This window comes from Brassica napus (genome assembly GCF_020379485.1).
Source record: "Brassica napus cultivar Da-Ae chromosome A8 unlocalized genomic scaffold, Da-Ae chrA08_Random_4, whole genome shotgun sequence".
NCBI classification, from domain to species: domain Eukaryota; kingdom Viridiplantae; phylum Streptophyta; class Magnoliopsida; order Brassicales; family Brassicaceae; genus Brassica; species Brassica napus.
In genome coordinates this window covers 1,085-19,386 of record NW_026014091.1, presented here as the reverse complement: position 1 = coordinate 19,386, position 18,302 = coordinate 1,085, and the positions used below count along the sequence as shown (strand labels likewise).

Genomic DNA, 18,302 nt, shown 5'->3' with positions numbered 1-18,302 from the left:
ATAATTATTTTTATAAAAATAATACGTGGATTTAGCAAGTGGCAAGTGCCGGGACGGACTAGCCCGGTGAGAGCACGTCTAAACCGGGAATCTTGAAAGCAAAGGAAATTGACGCAACTAGTGACGTCAGATGATACGTCATCCAAAGCCACTAAAAAAAACTCAAGTCGCCCGATCATACGACTTATGTGAGTTATATGACTAAACAAGCCATTAACCGAGACGTGAAAGGACCGACCAATCGAGGCCAGCTGAATCGAACCAACCGCGTTTTTGTTATGCCCGTAAATACAACGCTAAGTTAGGCCCCACCCAAAAAAAAAAAAAAAAACTCAGATATTATTTAAAAAAGATATTTGGTCGACACTATTTATTGACCATAGAACCATTTCAACTTCTTCCTCTTCCCTTCCTTCTCCTAAATCCCTAATTTCGAAGAATCTAAGCTCGATCAAAAGGTATGATCTTTCTGAATCTTCCCGTCGTAACGTATGATTGTGTTTCTGGGTTTGTGATGAGCCTTTTGGATCGTAGGTTTCGGAGATGGCATCGAAACGGATTTTGAAGGAATTGAAGGATCTTCAGAAGGATCCTCCTACTTCCTGCAGCGCAGGTGCTGATTCTTTATCTTTTATTCTCAAATTCGCGTTCCCTAGCTGTTGTTGATGATCGGAACCTCCTTGATTTGTAATTTTCGTTATTGCTCTGTTCACGACGGTTTTGGTGTAGATCTCTTGTATTAGCTTAGATCTAATCCTTAGAGGATGATTCATTTTGTGGTGATGACCCATGTCTTTGATTCTCATGGGTAAGGCTAAAGTTTTAAACTTTTTATTTTTTGGTTCTCTTTTCAATTGTGATTTTCTGGGATGAGATCTTTTAAATTACATACTTTTGATCTTCTTACCTTGCCTTTCGTGGTGATTTTTTGATATTCAACTTTTTGTTTTGGACAGGACCCGCCGCTGAAGACATGTTTCATTGGCAAGCTACGATAATGGGTCCTTCCGACAGCCCTTACTCTGGTGGTGTGTTTCTTGTAACCATTCATTTCCCTCCAGATTACCCCTTTAAACCTCCTAAGGTAATATAGTTCTTTCCTCTTATCTTCGATTGCATTTTTCATGTTGTTTCCTATGGTTGTTTGATTTTATTACTGTGTGGACAAAATGTAGGTGGCTTTTAGGACCAAAGTGTTCCATCCAAATATCAACAGCAATGGGAGCATCTGTCTCGACATCTTGAAGGAGCAGTGGAGTCCTGCGCTCACTATCTCCAAGGTTTTCTTTTGTTCTTTCTCGTTTTCATGTGGGGAGTCAATTAAACAACAGCTATAGCTTGCTTGCATCAATTGAAATAAATGTCATTTTATTTTGTATGACTATGTGATGCAACAGGTGCTGCTATCGATCTGTTCGTTGTTAACTGATCCAAACCCGGATGATCCCTTGGTTCCGGAGATAGCTCACATGTACAAGACAGACAAGAACAAGTACGAGTCCACTGCAAGGACCTGGACCCAAAAGTACGCCATGGGATGAAACTTTGTTATTTTTACTGTCCGAAAGGATAAATAATTAAACTCTTTCTTATTTATGTGTAATGAACTCGTCTGTCTTATAAAAATTTGTAAAGACAGAATCAGTAAGAAATCATATGATCTCCATTTTCATCACATTCCTATAAGCTTAAATCATCTCATTAGTTCCAAACTGCAAGCCTTCTCGTTCGTTTCTTTAAAGTGGACACAAGATTCCTCGGTAACTTGTTGCTTACGGCACCGTTAAGCCATAAAGAAAGCATTTATCTATCTTCGTCTTTGTCACTAGAAGGTGATACACTCTTATCGTCGCGATTCCAAACTGGTGATTTCAGAGACGCTCAAAGATTCAGCGATTCTATAACTGTTGCCGCAATTATTTGACGGCGTGCTGCTTCATCAGCAAGTTAAGGTGGTGTAGAATAATTTTCAGGAAATGATAATTTTCGAGATCTAAGAGCACCTCCAATGGGGACTGCCATTGGAGTTCTAAACTTGTCATATATGTATATCTATATATTATATATGTGTATGTAGTTGTGGGATCTATTATCTTGGAAAGAACCCCTTTTAAAGTCTCTTAGAACACCACTAATAGGGGTTTTATCCATTGAAGTTCTTAAAATGCATATGTATGTATGTATATGTTATTTTAAGAACCTTTAGATGAGATTCTTCACAAAAGTAATGACCCCATAACTACATACATACATATAACATATACATACATGCATTTTAAAAACTCCAATGAGTAGAATCTCCATTGGAGGTGCTTTTAAAGCTTTGTTTTAAGAGACTATAAAAAAAGTTTTTTCCAAAATAATGGATCCCGCAACTACATACATATATATAATATATACATATAGGTCCTGTTAGTTTTTTAAATGCATCAAAAAACAGTTAAGAACTGAGAAAAAATTGAGACGATTATGCAATATTGGTCTACTTTAAAGTGTTGTTGACGTGTTTTTGATAATTATCGCTTCTGATCGCTGACGCTGCGACTAAGAAACGAACAGGGTCATACATATATGCAAGTTTAGAATTCCAATAGATAGAACCCCATATTGGAGGTGCTCTAACACTACGAGCAAGAAACTACCTTCACAAATTTTCAGTTCCGAGGAAGGAACATGTAGCTATATTCTTGATAAAATCTTAACCGTGATAAAGCCGTATATACTCTTCAAGTTTCGTGTTTGTAAATTGTAAACAATGCATCGGCCATACATTACATATTGTAGTGATGCATGTTACAACTGAAGAACATGCATCGTTGATTTCGAAAACCTAAATCAAATCTCAAAGAAATCTACCCGGATTATCAACAACAAAAATAATCCCATAAATTTAAAATTGCCTTTGCAATAAATTGTTCATATCTAAATCCACCAAGACTCATCAAGTTAATATCAACACACCAACCGCACTGCTTCATGTAGCAAAAAAACACGGAAAATGTAAATAAGAAATAAAAATATCAGTTTTCAAGAACAGTCAGACTCAGAGTAATAAGTTAATAACTCCGCAACACGAATAACCATTACAAGATCACTTCGAGCATTGTCCAATTTATAAAGTATGATATTTTATAAGAATCACCATATTTGTTTTATAAGAATCACCATTATTAGGCTTTGGTTATTGTTAAATATCCGAACATGCAAAAGCCTGAAAACTTATAAAGTAGTATATAACAATTCCAACTACACGTGCCACTGATTCGACCATCTATAAATCTATGCTCAATCTCCATAACTTAGCAAAAGAAATATATATTTTTTATTTTGGGGGAGGGAGGTCGTGCCCAAGAGAGCATGGTGAACGCCAGGTTCATTATTAAATTAGATTGTGATTAAAAAAACTGAAGAAAGAACTTAACTACAGCCTGAGTGTAGACTCAGTATAGACAGTCTTAGATCACCAATCTTCAGTCTTGTCTTTAATGAATCAGAGAATCGTAACCATGGTGGCCTCCACTCAATAATGGCATTAACGATCTAATGTTACGTAATGCTAAATTTATTTCGATGAAAAAAGTTAATTTCTTCTGTTACTTGGCTCCATTTGACAACCCGGTTTATGGGGTAACATGTTTCATTTTCATTTATTGTTGAAAGTTGAAAACGTACAAATTGAAGACTTTCGAGTTTAATATATAGCAATAAATAAATACGACTTACTTATCAACTATATACTGTAATCGAATTTTGAACGTCTATTGTCACTATGTACGTTTTAATAATTGTCCAGAAAATAAAGATATGTACATATCGCAATCAACTCAAAATCAATTCTCTATTTTATTTTGTAAATTCATAAATTTTCTACTTCTCTTTGTTATATTTTGATTTGGGTTTACCATCCTACTATATAAAAGGGACTAAATTCAAGGCTTTTGAGACTATCCACCTCAACCAAAATATTCTCATCAATAAAATATTAGAAATAGATGTCATTTGAAAGATAATTAACTAATATATGACTTTTGATATTTCTAGAAATTTCAAATTTGTAACTGCTAATTTATTAATAGAATCATATATTTATATTGAATTATGTTCTATTTTAATCATTAGATTTCAAAGGTAAATAAAATATTAATTTATAAATATATATATATATATAGTTTATAACTTTATATTATAGTTATAAATAAAGAGAAAATAACGGGGAGGGGAGGTGAAAAATCTCATGTAAAATTATGTAATTAAAATGGTAAAATGGTGAGTATGATGAGATGAATCTAAGAAATTGATTGTACAAATTATGATGTTTTCTTCGTCCACTAAAATGATTTAAAATAAAATATATATTCACATAAATAAATCAATATTTGTTTTTTTTTTTGTAAGATACTAAGATTATCATTTCTGAAAGGTTACATTGTTGTTTTTAAACAACTTATTACAGTAAGGAAACAAAAACAACCACCAACAACTCAAGGTAAAAAAAGCCTTAAAGAGATCTTATACAAGAATATAAAAAAAAGAAGTAGAGAAGAGGAGAAAGAAGAACTTGCCGGGTAAGAGAGGAGACGGTCACGCATCATACGGTCGAGAGAGGCAAGGATGACTGATGAAGGTGAAGAGACAGGTGTGAACACACGAGCATTACGCTCTTTCCACAGCAGGTAGATGGCTGACTGAAAATAGAGCTTGATGACTGAAGTAGCATGTGCATCTGCGTTGACGCGAGGTTGATTGATCCAGGCTGCAACATAGTGTAGATCAGCCGGAGGAAAAATCCAAACTTCAGCAGCAAAAGGCTCACATATCAAGCGAGAGAAAGAGCACTCAAAGAAGAGATGATAGTGAGCCTCTATTTCCAGATTACAAAGGACGCACGTTTCTGAGACATTAACCTCCAACGCCTCAAGCGATCCTTGGTTGGCAGTCTTCTCTGCAAAGCCATCCATGATATAAACGCATTACGTGGAATATGTTCCTTGAACCAAATAGTCTTGTGTCAATATTTGTTGTTGATAGTGTTTATATTCTTTTCTGACATTAGTATCCATATTTTTTAGTAAACTGATCCAAAGAGATTAGTTTGTGGAGCTAACCAAACGAGGATTATAATGTTTACTTTGGAAAGAGTAATAGGTTGAATGACAAATGGCGTGCGTGCTTTTTCACATGGAAATCTGCACATATATTAAAATTGTAAGATATGAATCATAGAGAAAATATAGTGTATATGACTGAAGTTGGTCTATTCCGAAACTAAAGATGGCTAAAATTCTTCTTTGTCAAAATGCATAGATGTGAATTTTATATGAATAGAGTTCTCCATTGCTTATAGCAGTGTAATAAACTCTGTGTGTAAAGGAGAAAAATGTTATATAAGTGAAAACAAAAATTATGATTTTTTTTCTTGTGTCTATAGGCTCTTCGCAATTTGAAGAAGAAAGAACATATTGTGTTAAAATCTTTGGCTCAGTCAAATTTTATCCAGTTGTTTTTAAAACTGTTGTTATCTCATTCATGTAATTTTTCCAGTGTTGATTTAAAAGCCCAAAAGACCCATCTATACTGACTTTTTGATATTTTTTTTCTGTGATTTGAATTTAAAAAGAGATAAAACTTTCGATAAGTTATGTAAACTCTGAACAAGTATTTAGCTTTAGAAAGCATTTATATGTTTCAAACTTATAATATATACATATATAATGTTTAAAATTATGCATATAAAACCAGTGTAAAATGTGCTTGAATATGTTTCTCTTCTTAATGTGTTAATTGTACTATATATAACATTATTTTAAAATTTCAAAAAGTTTATGTCACATACAAAAAACCATCAATAAAGATATAATTACAACAAGAAAAATGAAAAATTATAAACATATAAATTTAAATTAAGAAAAACTAACATTGGAAAAACAAGAAATTAATATAAAAGAAAAAAAAACGACAAATAATATTATAAATAAAATAAATTTATAAGACACAATCCGCGCGAAGCGCGGAAAAAATCTCTAGTACTAGATAATAACTCGTGCGCATGCGCAGAATAAGTTTTATATTAATGTTTGTTCATTAAATGGTTTGACATTTTGCAACTCTACAATATTTATCGATTGTAAAATAATGAATACAAATGTTGATCTCTTAAATGTATCATCATTGTTAAGAGTTAATCTATTACAACTCATTTTAATTATTTTTAAGATTTCATACATAAAAGGATAATTAAGTCCAAAACTTCATAATCAGGATCTCCTTCACCCCATTGAACCTTGCTTGAGTCTATTTCAGTTTATTAGATCGTGCATTGGCCAATTGTGATGGATCTGATTCAGTGCTGCAACAACGGTTCTAGCATAAGGTTTTTATTTTAGTCACCAAATTCTTATATCTTTTATCTTAGGTTTAATTTTTCTTGCGGTCGTGTTAATCCGTTTGGTAGGTGTTCTAGTTATAGTAAAATCAGTAATCACTACAAATGATATATATATATATATGTTTTTTTTTGGAATTGAATATCCATACAAAGCAATTGACTATGAATTTGTTGGAATAAACTTGTTAAAATCAATTATCCATACAACATCCGGCAAAAATGTTTTTGACAGATTTAATTGTTGAGCACACTTCTAGATAATACGGAAAGAGACAAACTATGTATAAATTTTTACATCTCAGACCAACATTTTTGTTGCTTGTAAACTAGTCTGTCCACGACAATAACTTGAGTATAGTACTCACGAGTCGCGACCATGTATCTTCTGCTCCGAGACATACATTAATTTGGGGAAACTCGATACTCACACGTCGTCGTGCTATTTTTAATATTATCGTAAACTTGGTTATGAAAACTAATTACGCAAGCGGTCATCTTCTCTAGTCTTTATTTGTCCATCAAAGTTCGAGCTCATAAACTCTTAGTTTAAAGCTATGCACCAAAATCAACGTACATAATAAAATGTACTAGTAGTATATAACTAATGGTGATAAAGCTTCCAACGTTTTGTTAATCTTAAGGGTGGCCCTTCTTTCTAAAATGAATCTTTGTCCTTAATTTTATCTAAACCAAGTCTCTTTCATTTATATTTGGATTATTCATTCGTTTATAACTATGCAATAACGCTGATAATCACGTTTACTCATTCATTGACAATATAATTCATACTAAACAGAAAATCAACGATTTAAAAGATTAAAACGATGTAGAGTAGAGGTGCCAAGGAGGCCTAAGTCTATGTGTGTGTGCCTTCATTGTAGGCAGAATTATTTGTTTCATTTTTTATAAAAGTCGAAATTGTTGGCCAAGGGCGCCGTTACTCCTCAGTCCTCACTGTAAATGACAGGATTTACTAAAATAATTTGTTACCGTTTTCATTAAAATATTTTGACAATAGAGGAAGTAAATTATAAGAACAGAAACAAATAAATCTCCATCAGGGAAGAAGATTGATTTCCTTTTGCCCGTGGACGTAGTGTTAAACGTATACAACTCACTTGGAAAATAAAAATGAATAAAAAGTACTAGCATTTACTCAAATAGTATTTTTACTGTTGAATAACACTTTAGGAAACATAGAACGTGACAGGTTGTTCATAAGAAAATGAATGCATGGGACGAACTGCTAAAGTGAGTAGCTGAATATGTCGGTCAAAGGGCTATGTAGTCATGATTATTAAAAAAGAAAAAACACTCTTTTAATTCAATACAGTTATACAATTTACTTTAAACATTTTTCCACACAAATTACAAATTGAATCAATATACTGCTAAATCTCTTAACCTTTTATGATATACTATTATTTATTTATAAAACATTTTGCAGTACTTATGATGTATTTCATTTTTCAATGTTATTTAACAAATTGTGTCACGTCCTGATTTGAAACAGAATTCTTTTAAGCTAGATATGTCATAACTATATATATTAATATTATAATTATTTTAGACAAATAGATGTCAAAAAAAGAGATGATGATGTCAAAAAAAAGACAAATAATAAATTAGAAGAAAAACTAGCCAAAATTATTTGGAGTTAATTGATATTATCGCCGGGATTTTAGAATGCAAGTCACGCATTCACTCCGCACAAAAGTAGTCATCCAAAGGAAGAAAAATAAGAAGACAACTATAAGCATGTCGTTATGATATTCACTGACAAGAATGTGGCGGCCCTTATGTCAATCTCAACTAAATCAGAAATCAGAATATTTCAAGCAAAAATAAGAAACAATCAAATAAAAGCTAATAATTTTAAAAATATTTTATTTCTATATTTTACTTATACTCACCCCCAAAAGATCCTATAAAATAGGATTAAAGAAACAGTGAATTCTGAATCCTCCACTTTAAATTTACTGACCCTTCTCTGCGTTTCTCTTTCTACAAATCTCTCTGATTCACTAAATCTTTAGAAGCCAAGAAAACTTGATTAGGTCAAAGGGATGATTATGGATGAGTATATGGAGTTAAGACCAGTGAAGTACACGGAGCACAAGACAGTCATCAAGAAGTACACTAAAAAGTTACCGGTGGAGAACAAGAAGAAGATCAGTACTGGTCGTGACTCGGCCAGGTTGGTCCGTGTGTGCGTGATGGACCGTGATGCCACTGATTCATCAAGCGACGATGAGGAGTTTTTGTTCCCAAGAAGACGGGTCAAGAGACTGATCAACGAGATCAGAGTCGAACCTAGCTCCTCCTCCGGGAAAACTCTCACCGTCGTCGATCCTACGCTTCAGAAGGTCTCTGTCTCCGGCGTTGAACAAAACCCGAGGAAGTTTCGCGGCGTGAGGCGGCGACCATGGGGAAAATACGCGCGGAGGAGATCGTGATCCGGAGCAACGCCGGAGGATCTGGCTCGGTACTTTCTCGACGGCCGAGGAAGCTGCCATGGTCTACGACAACGCAGCGATCAGGCTTCGTGGCCTGATGCTCTCACCAACTTCACTGTACCAACAGAACCTGAACCGGAACCAGTTAGCAACATATCGGTTTCTTTGACTTCAGAATCAATGGATGATTCTCATCATCTATTATCTCCCACATCGGTTCTCAACTACCAAATCTCCGAGCTAACCGATGAACCGATCAAACCGGTTAAACAAGAGTTCCCTGAACGGGAACCAATAAGTTGGTCCGTTGGAGAAGATGTTAGTAGTAATACTGATGATTCATTTCCATTGGACATTCCATTTCTCGACAAATATTTCAATGAATCATTGCCCGACATCTCTATCTTCGATCAGTCCATGTCTACTATTGAATCATCAGACAAGGATTTCTTCAACGGCCTGATGTTTTTTGATGACAACATAGGAGTAGAAAACTACTATCCCGATATCAAAGAGATAGGATCAGTGTTAAACGATCTAGATGAATCTTTGATTTCTGATCTTTTGGCTGTGTGATATTTTACAAAAGAAAAAAAACAGGCTAACATTGGTTGCAGATATCGCCAGTGTGTGTCAAATTTTGTCCGAAGTTTTTTTTGAGTTTTGATAATGTTACATTTTGTTCGTTTCTTAGCGTTAAATGAATTTGTTGAGATCTAATTTAGTGTTGGGTTGTCAGTATGTAAAACAATTTTGGGAGAAATGTCGGGAATGAATAATTAGTTGTTTTTGTGAGTTGTATGAACGTGTTATTTGTTTTTCTTTTGTTAAATGAGTGAGTTTAATTACTAAGCAAAAATGAAATTCTCTTTGTCGATGGATTCCAACACGAGGAACCGCAAATCACGGCCATGGCCGGTGGAGCAAGTGGATTTTGGGCCAGTCTCAGTCGGTGTTGTTTTTACATTTTCTCTGTTAATAAGTGTTTTGTGTTCTCGTGTTGGCCATTATGGAAATAAATTAATATGAAGAAATTAATGGAAACGATCCTTTTCAAATATGAAACTTCTAAGAATAAATCTTTGACTACTATATTTGCTCAACCAAATATGATTTTTAAAATCACCATTGACTGATTCAAATCAATTATATTTTAAGTAATCCAACGCTTTCTAGTTTCTTATATTTTCTTTCATAGTAGAATAATAGTCAGTTGCTAACTTGCTATGAATCCACACTAAAATGGCTTCCGATTCTATAGTACCAAGTATTTGACCGGATCTAACAATTTCAGTTTCGTTTAATAAAAGGAATTTAAAAACCTTCTAATATTCAGATCATCATCATATAACATATAATATAATTCAATTTTTGATACTTTTGTAATTGTGAAAACACTTTAACCACTTTAAAAAGTTTTTACATCCAAGTTTGAAGTTCGAATTCAAGGCTATGCAATTTTTTACAGATTGCATTTTATATGATATTCAGATTTCAATTTTTCAATCATTATAAGACATATAGTATTGTCGGTTATCGAATCGTCTATGTAATTTTTTTTATAATTGTAATATCATATAATAAATTAACATAAAAAAAACTTTTGAAACTGCTTCATTAATTGATATTTTATGCTTGCAGTAAAATTCACGGTATTAAATTTTTTTTAACATTATACTATTTTCAGTAATTTTTTTCTTTCCAGTAATTAGTCTGCAGATTAAGCATTGTCCGCAAAATCAATATTGATGACAAAGTTCAATTATTTGAAAAAGTTTACATCTACATATACAAATGATTCATATCCTTTATATATTATATTCCATTTCTATTTCTCGTTTTCTAACATCTGAAATCATAACAAATGGCGAAAAGGACAAATAATTATGTCCCGACCATATAATAATATTTACAAGGTTATGATATGAACGAGTATGAAACGTTGCACTCGTGTAATAATATCTCAAGCGCCTATCCACATGTTAATTTGCAGATTTACATACCGTTATCATTGTTTGAGCTCATGCTACATACTCCTACATATTTGTAGCGTTTCAAATTCACATTGAATATACTTATGAGGGTCAAAAATCGATAACATGGAAACGTCTTTTTGAAAAGGGAACCTAATAAGATTGTTTTTCCAATAGGTTACAAAAATTAATTTACGAACAGGAGGATGTGTTTCAAATAGGAAACATAATTTTAGATCTGTTGGGCGTGGAGGAGCCTTCTGGGCCGACCAGGTAACTGTAGTAAACATTTTATAGTGCTTGAACCACCAGCTTAGAGGAGAGTCTATTTCAGAGCTTAATTGGTTCAGGTGATGCAACCTTACTGAAAACCGCTGTAGATATCTTTTGAATATTTGCGCTGAAGAACCATGCGTGGAAAGTTACACCACACCATATCCTATTATTTTGGAGAATATGTCATAATTCCACGGAAGGTATGATAATGACCCATAGCCACCTAGTAGGAAAAAATTATCTTTTCACAGACATGTAGGTTGACTAAGGCACATTTTTGTTTTGGAAGTTAACTAGATCATAACTTTTTCAAAAGAGACAATACATGTGAAGAGTTGTTAAGAGAGTTAAATTAACAGCGACTTTGTTGGGGATTTGCAAGTGTTTACTAGGTATTCTTCTTCCATTAGAAAATCAATCTTCATTTCTAAGTGGCCATATATATAGAAAGATTTGATATTCTAGAACTTAGTTTTATTTAATTTACAAATCCCTTATATATTAATAGATAAACATTTTTTTAAAAGTTGTAACCTTAAGCTTGTATTAATTAAAAAAGTGTATTGCTTAGGTGTCACTTAATTAGGATATCAATTTAGTTTACATGGCAACCAATGTTTTTAAACCCGACCCGGACACTGAACCGGACAGCTTACCGGGTTACTGGGTCACTGGATCGACCGCGGGTGAACCGTGGGTTAATAAATTAATTAATTTTATTATATAATAATATATCAGCTATGCAAATAAAAATATAGAAACTAAAGTTTAATATTTTATATTTTTTAAACATAAAATAATAGTTTGGATATGTATATATTTATGTTTAAAAACATTTAGAAAATACTTAACTTTAGTTTTTATATTTTTATTTTTATTTGACATACAAAATATCAAAAAAATAGTTTAGACTATTTAAAATTTTCTCTAACAAGATAAGAGTTATGGCATCTAAAATAAATCAAAACATAAAATTTATAAATATTTAAATATTTAAATGTCTAATGTGAATAATAAATTAAACTACAAATACAAAATAAACCAAAAGTAAAAGATCATTATAATAAATTATCGATAACGGAAATAAATAACACCAAATAACATCAACTAATTTTGGTTCTCTCTACCATCGTTCACTTTATTTCTTCAGGTGACATAGTGATATCTTCATCAAAATAAAAAAATCACAAATAAAAACTGAAAAAAAAAAACATAATTTTTTTGTCATACCTAACTTCTTAATTAAAACTTAGAATATCAAACAAAATTAAAAACTAAAAAAAAGTAAGTAAAAGTTATTTATTGGTTTGACCGATGGTTCAACCGATACCGGATTCCGGGTTTTACCGGGTTTTTACGGTTTTTTGCGGGTTTCTAATATTGGGTTTTTCACAAAACCCAAACCGGATTTTTTCTGGGTCACCGGGTTTACCGGTTCAACCGTGGGTCCGGATCGGGTTTCAAAACACTGATGGCAACATAAGAATCAATTGAAAAATTAGTAAGTCCAAAATCCAATTGTTAAAAAAGACATATATTAACCCAAATATAAATATATATGATAAACTTAATACTCGGCGATCTAATTAAATTAATACTCGAAGATCTCATTAAATGAGACTTTCTTTAAATGGCTCAAGATTGATTTATATTGTGATCTAATTACATAATAAATTTTTTTAAAAAGTGTAGATATACTCTTAGTCCGTATTACTTGAACATCAATTTAAATCAAAGTTGGCTATATATTATGGTCTAAATATTCCATGATTTTGCTATAAATCAGAAATTAATGATTATTTAAGTGTTGATTTTTTTTAATTAATAGCAAAGAGGCGCATCTATTCAAAATGGTTTTGTTTAGTAAAAGAAAAAAAATATTGTTCGGTTCTCAGACCTTCTTCACCTACAGAAATATAAAGAGTAAAGAGTAATACAAATTATGTTGTTTTGTTATTACTACTAAACGAACTTATATATCAAATATTTGTTCTTACAACACAATTATTTGGAACTTAAATTATGAAAAAAATATATTGAAAATTAAAAAAAAAGCTTTGGCACCTGCCAAATTGTTTTTCGTAGTCTAGGAAAGCATTAATAATGATCTTTCGTAGTAGTTAATGATATATATCATGTTAAATTAACTTTCATCTTATGAGTCTGTATTTGATGACAAAAAAATAATATCATCATATTTCTATATTTAGACCTTAAGTATAATAATAATTGGGCTGCAAAATTTTATGTTGTCTTAATGTGATCCATAACCAAATTATACTTCAAATTATAAGTCTAATCTAATTTTAATGTCTTGTAATATTTTAATTTTCTCTTATATGTCAAAAAAATAAAAATCTGATATTATGGAAATTAGTGTAACTTCACAATCGAAAATATATAATTTTTATTACTAATAGGTTAGTAAAAAATATCCAAATGTACTGGTCCAACATATAGATGATTTTGTAAACAATAAAAAATTGTATATATATATATATATATATAAACAATTTGATCGTGTATAAATCTTAAATTTGTCATTATATGTTTATATTTTAATAATATAACTCAATCCCGATCTTATCCTAGTTTAACATACAACGCTACACCTTTTTTTTCTCTTTTGTTATTGAACATACAAACTGTTATCAATCTAACTAGATTTTTCACCCGCACGGACATTTTATAAATATATAACAGATACCATCGAAAAAATTTCAAAGATATAATTTACATTTTAGTGTTATATATTGTATAAATCTATAATGTTATTGGTTATGTTTCTTGTTCGATATTATTAAATGTATAATGATTTGTTTTATACATTTTACTTTATTATTAATTGTTATTATATATTAATATATTTTTGAGTTTGGTAAAATAAATTCATAGTATGAAATAAACAAATTTAGAATCTCCTTCATTTTTTTCTATTTTTTTGCAAACTGAATACAATACATTTTAAAATTTTATTTAGTTATACTATAGAACTGATATTTTCTTAGCATAATTTATATTTCTATGTTATTTATTTTAGTATATTGTGGGATTTTATAAGTAAATAGATTTAATAATACTATATTATTAATTATGAAATCAATCACTGCATTAATTTAAAATATTTTAAAATTTTATTAAGATTTTGTTAGATTTTTTTCCAACATATTTTGTTATAAGTAAAAATAAAATTTGAATTTACAGTTAAAATTTATTTATTAATATCTATATCATTTCTAAGATTTTTTAGAAATGTTTTATATTAAATAGATTAACTTAAATAATCAATAGATGTAATTGATGAAATAGACCTAGTATGAATTGTTTATGGTATTTCGTTAATAAAAAATATATAGAATATAATTATAAAATTTGAAAAATAGCATACACTTTTATTTTGTTTTGTTTTATATAAAATCTTATTTAATTAATTATAATAATATATATTATTAATTACGAAATTAATCAATGATATTAATTAAATAAAATATTTTAAATTTTTAGAAAGATTTTGTTAGATTTTTTTTCAACATTTTGTTATAACTAAAACTAAAATTTAAATTTACAGTTAAAATTGATTTATTATTAATATATTTATATATTTAATAGATTAATGTAAATAATTAAATAAATGTAATTAATGAAATGAACCTAAAAATGCTAGTATGATTTTTTTTATGGTAGATAAAAATGGTACTTTTCTTTTAATAGAGAAGATCCGGGAACGTGTTCACTATGGTAGTGACGTTGTGTGTAATGGTTGTACATCTTCACTGTTTCCTCAGTGGTATGCAGCATTGTGTATAGTTACAATTACAAGAAACAAATAAAGTTCAAAACATCATGACTAATCAACTTAAAATGTTACTGACTGAGATGTGTTACTATTATTTTCCTAGACATTTAATTACGTTCAGTGTATCTATGCTATCAAACAATGCAGTGGAAGTCGCCTATTTTCTTTATTAATATATATTGGCAGTTTGTAACAATTTATTAAGCACGAATAAAAGAAAAGTAGAAGAAAACTTGTAGAAAAATACAAACTGGGTCAATGTCGGAAAATAGTCAATAGTCGATGACATGACATCGTCAAAGAATTTTCAAGTGGACAAAACACAGACTTTAATTCATCAGTAATAATATATGGACAAGAATGACGTTTAACACGTCGGTGCGTTGCAATGAGGAAATCAGTATAGCACGTTTTCAATATTCATACTTGACATCCCCAACGAGAAGGTAGGGAAATACTATAACTTTTAAATGAACCAAAAGGAGTTCGAACCAGATTTTAATATTCTTCCAGATTCAAAATCAGCGCTGAAAATATCTGATGGTATAGTGTAAAACATTTTTCCTAATGAAAATCAAACTAAAGACACAGCGGAACTAAATTTTGTGTTAAACCACTAATCTAACACACCATAGGTAAATAGACAAATATTGATTTATATAATTTTGTATAGAATTTCGTCGATCGAGTCCTTTTTGTCATTTCTCCTGTTTTTCTTTTGTTCCCATTACTAAATGTACGTGTCTTACGGTACTGTTGATGAACTCTAAGAAACCTTTTTTGATCTGTTCATATTAATACGTATATTTCGATTATTGTAACTTGTAACAGAATCTGATGACAGAAACATTTCTTCCATTTCCATTTTCCATTTTTCACTATGAGCTCAGATCGTATTCATTATTATGGTATTAGAGCGGTGAGGCTCGAAACCTCACTCGATTCGCTTTCTCGCTTCGTTGGAATCTCATCGATGGGGATCGGAAGGAGAGTTACGCGGCGTATGGGACGAGCTTCGTCGTCGGCGAGGAGAATTTTGAATACGGAAGATTCGCCACCGCAATCCCGATCGCACCGACGAAATCGTTCGATAGCATTCATTCTCCGTTCTATCTCACCGGTAGCAATAATCCAAGTCTTTCGATTATCACTGAAGTTCTAGATGGTACGAATTACAATAATTGGTGTATAACAATGACGATAATCTTAGATGCGAAAAAGAAATCTGCATTGATTGATGGATCATTAGCTAGGCCAAGTAATTCTCATGCTAGCTTCTGGATCTGGTCGCGATGCAATTCTATGGTCAAATTTTGGATACTGAACTCTATTTCAAAAACAGATCTACAAAAGTATTCTGAGATTTAATGATGCATCAGAAATCTGAAATGATCTTTCTACTCGGTTTCATATCACAAACCTCCCATGCTCGTATCTGCTCTTTCAGCAAATTTGGTCTTTGCAACAAGGTTCTATGGATTTAGCCTCTTATTATAAAACTTGAAGACTTTAAGGGATAAACTTGATGGGCTACTTGTCATAGATGTGATTGTTGCAAATCTATGGACAAGAAAGCTGAACAATCAAAGATCGTTAAGTTTTTGGCAGGCCTGAATGAGTCTTATGCTACCATCAAGAGCTAAATCATAATGAAGAAGGACGTTCCAAATTTGTCTGAAATATATAATCTTTTGGATCAAGACTTTATCCAAAGAAATCTTAGCTCGTTAGAAAATCCTTCAGAGTTTCAAGTTGTCTCCAATGTTCAGACTCATGCACTGATCAATGAGGCTCAGTCCAACTACAATCAGAGGCAACAAAAACCTATTTGTACTCACTATGGTTACACTGGCCACACCACAGAAACATGCTATAAGATTCATGGATATCCTACCGACGTCAAGCACAAGAACAAGTCTGAGAAGAACTTCACCACAACTAAGCCTTCCGGATACAATAAACATGTGGTTGCTCAGCTTACTCTCGGTGATACTGAAATTAATGGACAGGATATCTCAACAATGGCTAATAGTCTGACAAAAAATCATTCAAGGGGTGATTGTTTACTTCAACTCTAAGCTTCAACTTTTGAGTTCTTCAAATGTTGCTTCTTCTTCTTGAGCTACAATCACTGCACTACCTGTATGGCCTATATTCATCATCTACTCTGAATTTATAGCTATCTTACAGGCTACTAGCAATGTGTTGGGATCCAATTCTTAGATTGTAGACAGTGGTGCCACGCACCATGTCACATGTGATAAAAATCGTTTTGAATCTTTACAACTACACTCAATGCTTCAGTCACATTACCAAATGGTCTTGGTGTGAAAATTGAAGGCGTTGGTTGTGCCAGATTTAGTGATCATTTGGTTCTCAACAACGTCCTTTATGTACCAGAATTTTGACTGGGTTTATTGAGTGTGAGTGAGGTAACCAAAGATTTAGGCTATCCGATTATGTTTGATGGATCTTCTTGTATGATACAAGATCATATCAAGAAACTGATGATTGGACATGGTGAAAATATAGCGAATCTATATGTCTTGGATACTATCTCTCTTCCTGCATTATTAAATAAAGAACCTTTATTGTTATGTTCCAATGTAATTGTTGATTCTGCTCTTTGGCACACTAGACTTGGACATCGTATATATTAAGACTGATTTCTTAACTGATGTACTTGGTTTTCAAGTGAGAATAGAAATCATTATTGTTCTATTTGCTATCTTGCCAAACAAAAGCATCTTTCTTATATTTCTCATAACAATGTATGTGACGCTGATTTTGATATGCTTCATATAGATGTGTGGGGGCCTTTCTCAGTGCCACACCTGAGGGGTAAGTGTTTCCTACGATTGTTGATGATCACACGTGAGTCACCTGTCTTTATCTACTCAGAAGTAAGGATGAAGTCTTAACTGTCTTTCCTGAGTTCTTACGGATAATTGAAACACAATATAGTGTGAAAGGTGTTATAATCAGGTAAGGTTTCGATCAGATAATTTTCCAAACTTCAGTTTACAGAGCTTTTTAAGAGAAAAAGAATCATATCGTATCACTCATTTTGCAGAGGCAACCTGAGCATAATTCAGTTATAGAGAGGAACCATCAGCATATTCGTAATGTAGCAAGAACGCTTATGTTTCAATCTCAAGTTCCACTGGAATATATGGGAGACTGTATTTTGACTGCAGTTTTCTGATCAATCACTGCCTACTCCCCGGTTAAACAACAAGACTCCATTTGAAATTCTAACATCAAAACAAGTTGATTACTCTGATGTACGTGTGTTTGGATGCTTGACCTAAGAATATACACAAATTTCAACCAAGGTCTAGAGCATGCACTTTTCTTGGGTATCCTTATGCTACAAAGGGTATAAACTCTTGGATCTTAATACAAATAAGATCCAT

General features: G+C 31.8%; 1 protein-coding gene and 1 pseudogene across 1 annotated transcript; both read left to right on the top strand.

Moving 5' to 3' along the window:
* Positions 1–360: 360 nt before the first annotated feature.
* On the top strand, positions 361–1,677 carry LOC125594500 (SUMO-conjugating enzyme UBC9). Its single transcript, XM_048770685.1, has 5 exons — positions 361–458; positions 535–613; positions 957–1,084; positions 1,176–1,280; positions 1,398–1,677. The coding sequence occupies exons 2-5, from the start codon at positions 544–546 to the stop codon at positions 1,539–1,541; spliced, it is 447 nt and encodes a 148-aa protein (XP_048626642.1). The 5' UTR covers positions 361–458; positions 535–543; the 3' UTR covers positions 1,542–1,677.
* A 6,578-nt stretch (positions 1,678–8,255) lies between these two features.
* Positions 8,256–9,667, top strand: LOC125594499 (annotated as a pseudogene).
* The last annotated feature ends 8,635 nt before the right edge of the window (positions 9,668–18,302 follow it).

Coding starts and splice junctions, on each gene's coding strand:
- LOC125594500 (XM_048770685.1), top strand. CDS start 544: ATGGCATCGAAACGGATTTTGAAGGAATTGAAGGATCTTCAGAAGGAT. Junction 614..956: donor TCCTACTTCCTGCAGCGCAG/GTGCTGATTCTT, acceptor TGTTTTGGACAG/GACCCGCCGCTGAAGACATG. Junction 1,281..1,397: donor CTGCGCTCACTATCTCCAAG/GTTTTCTTTTGT, acceptor GTGATGCAACAG/GTGCTGCTATCGATCTGTTC.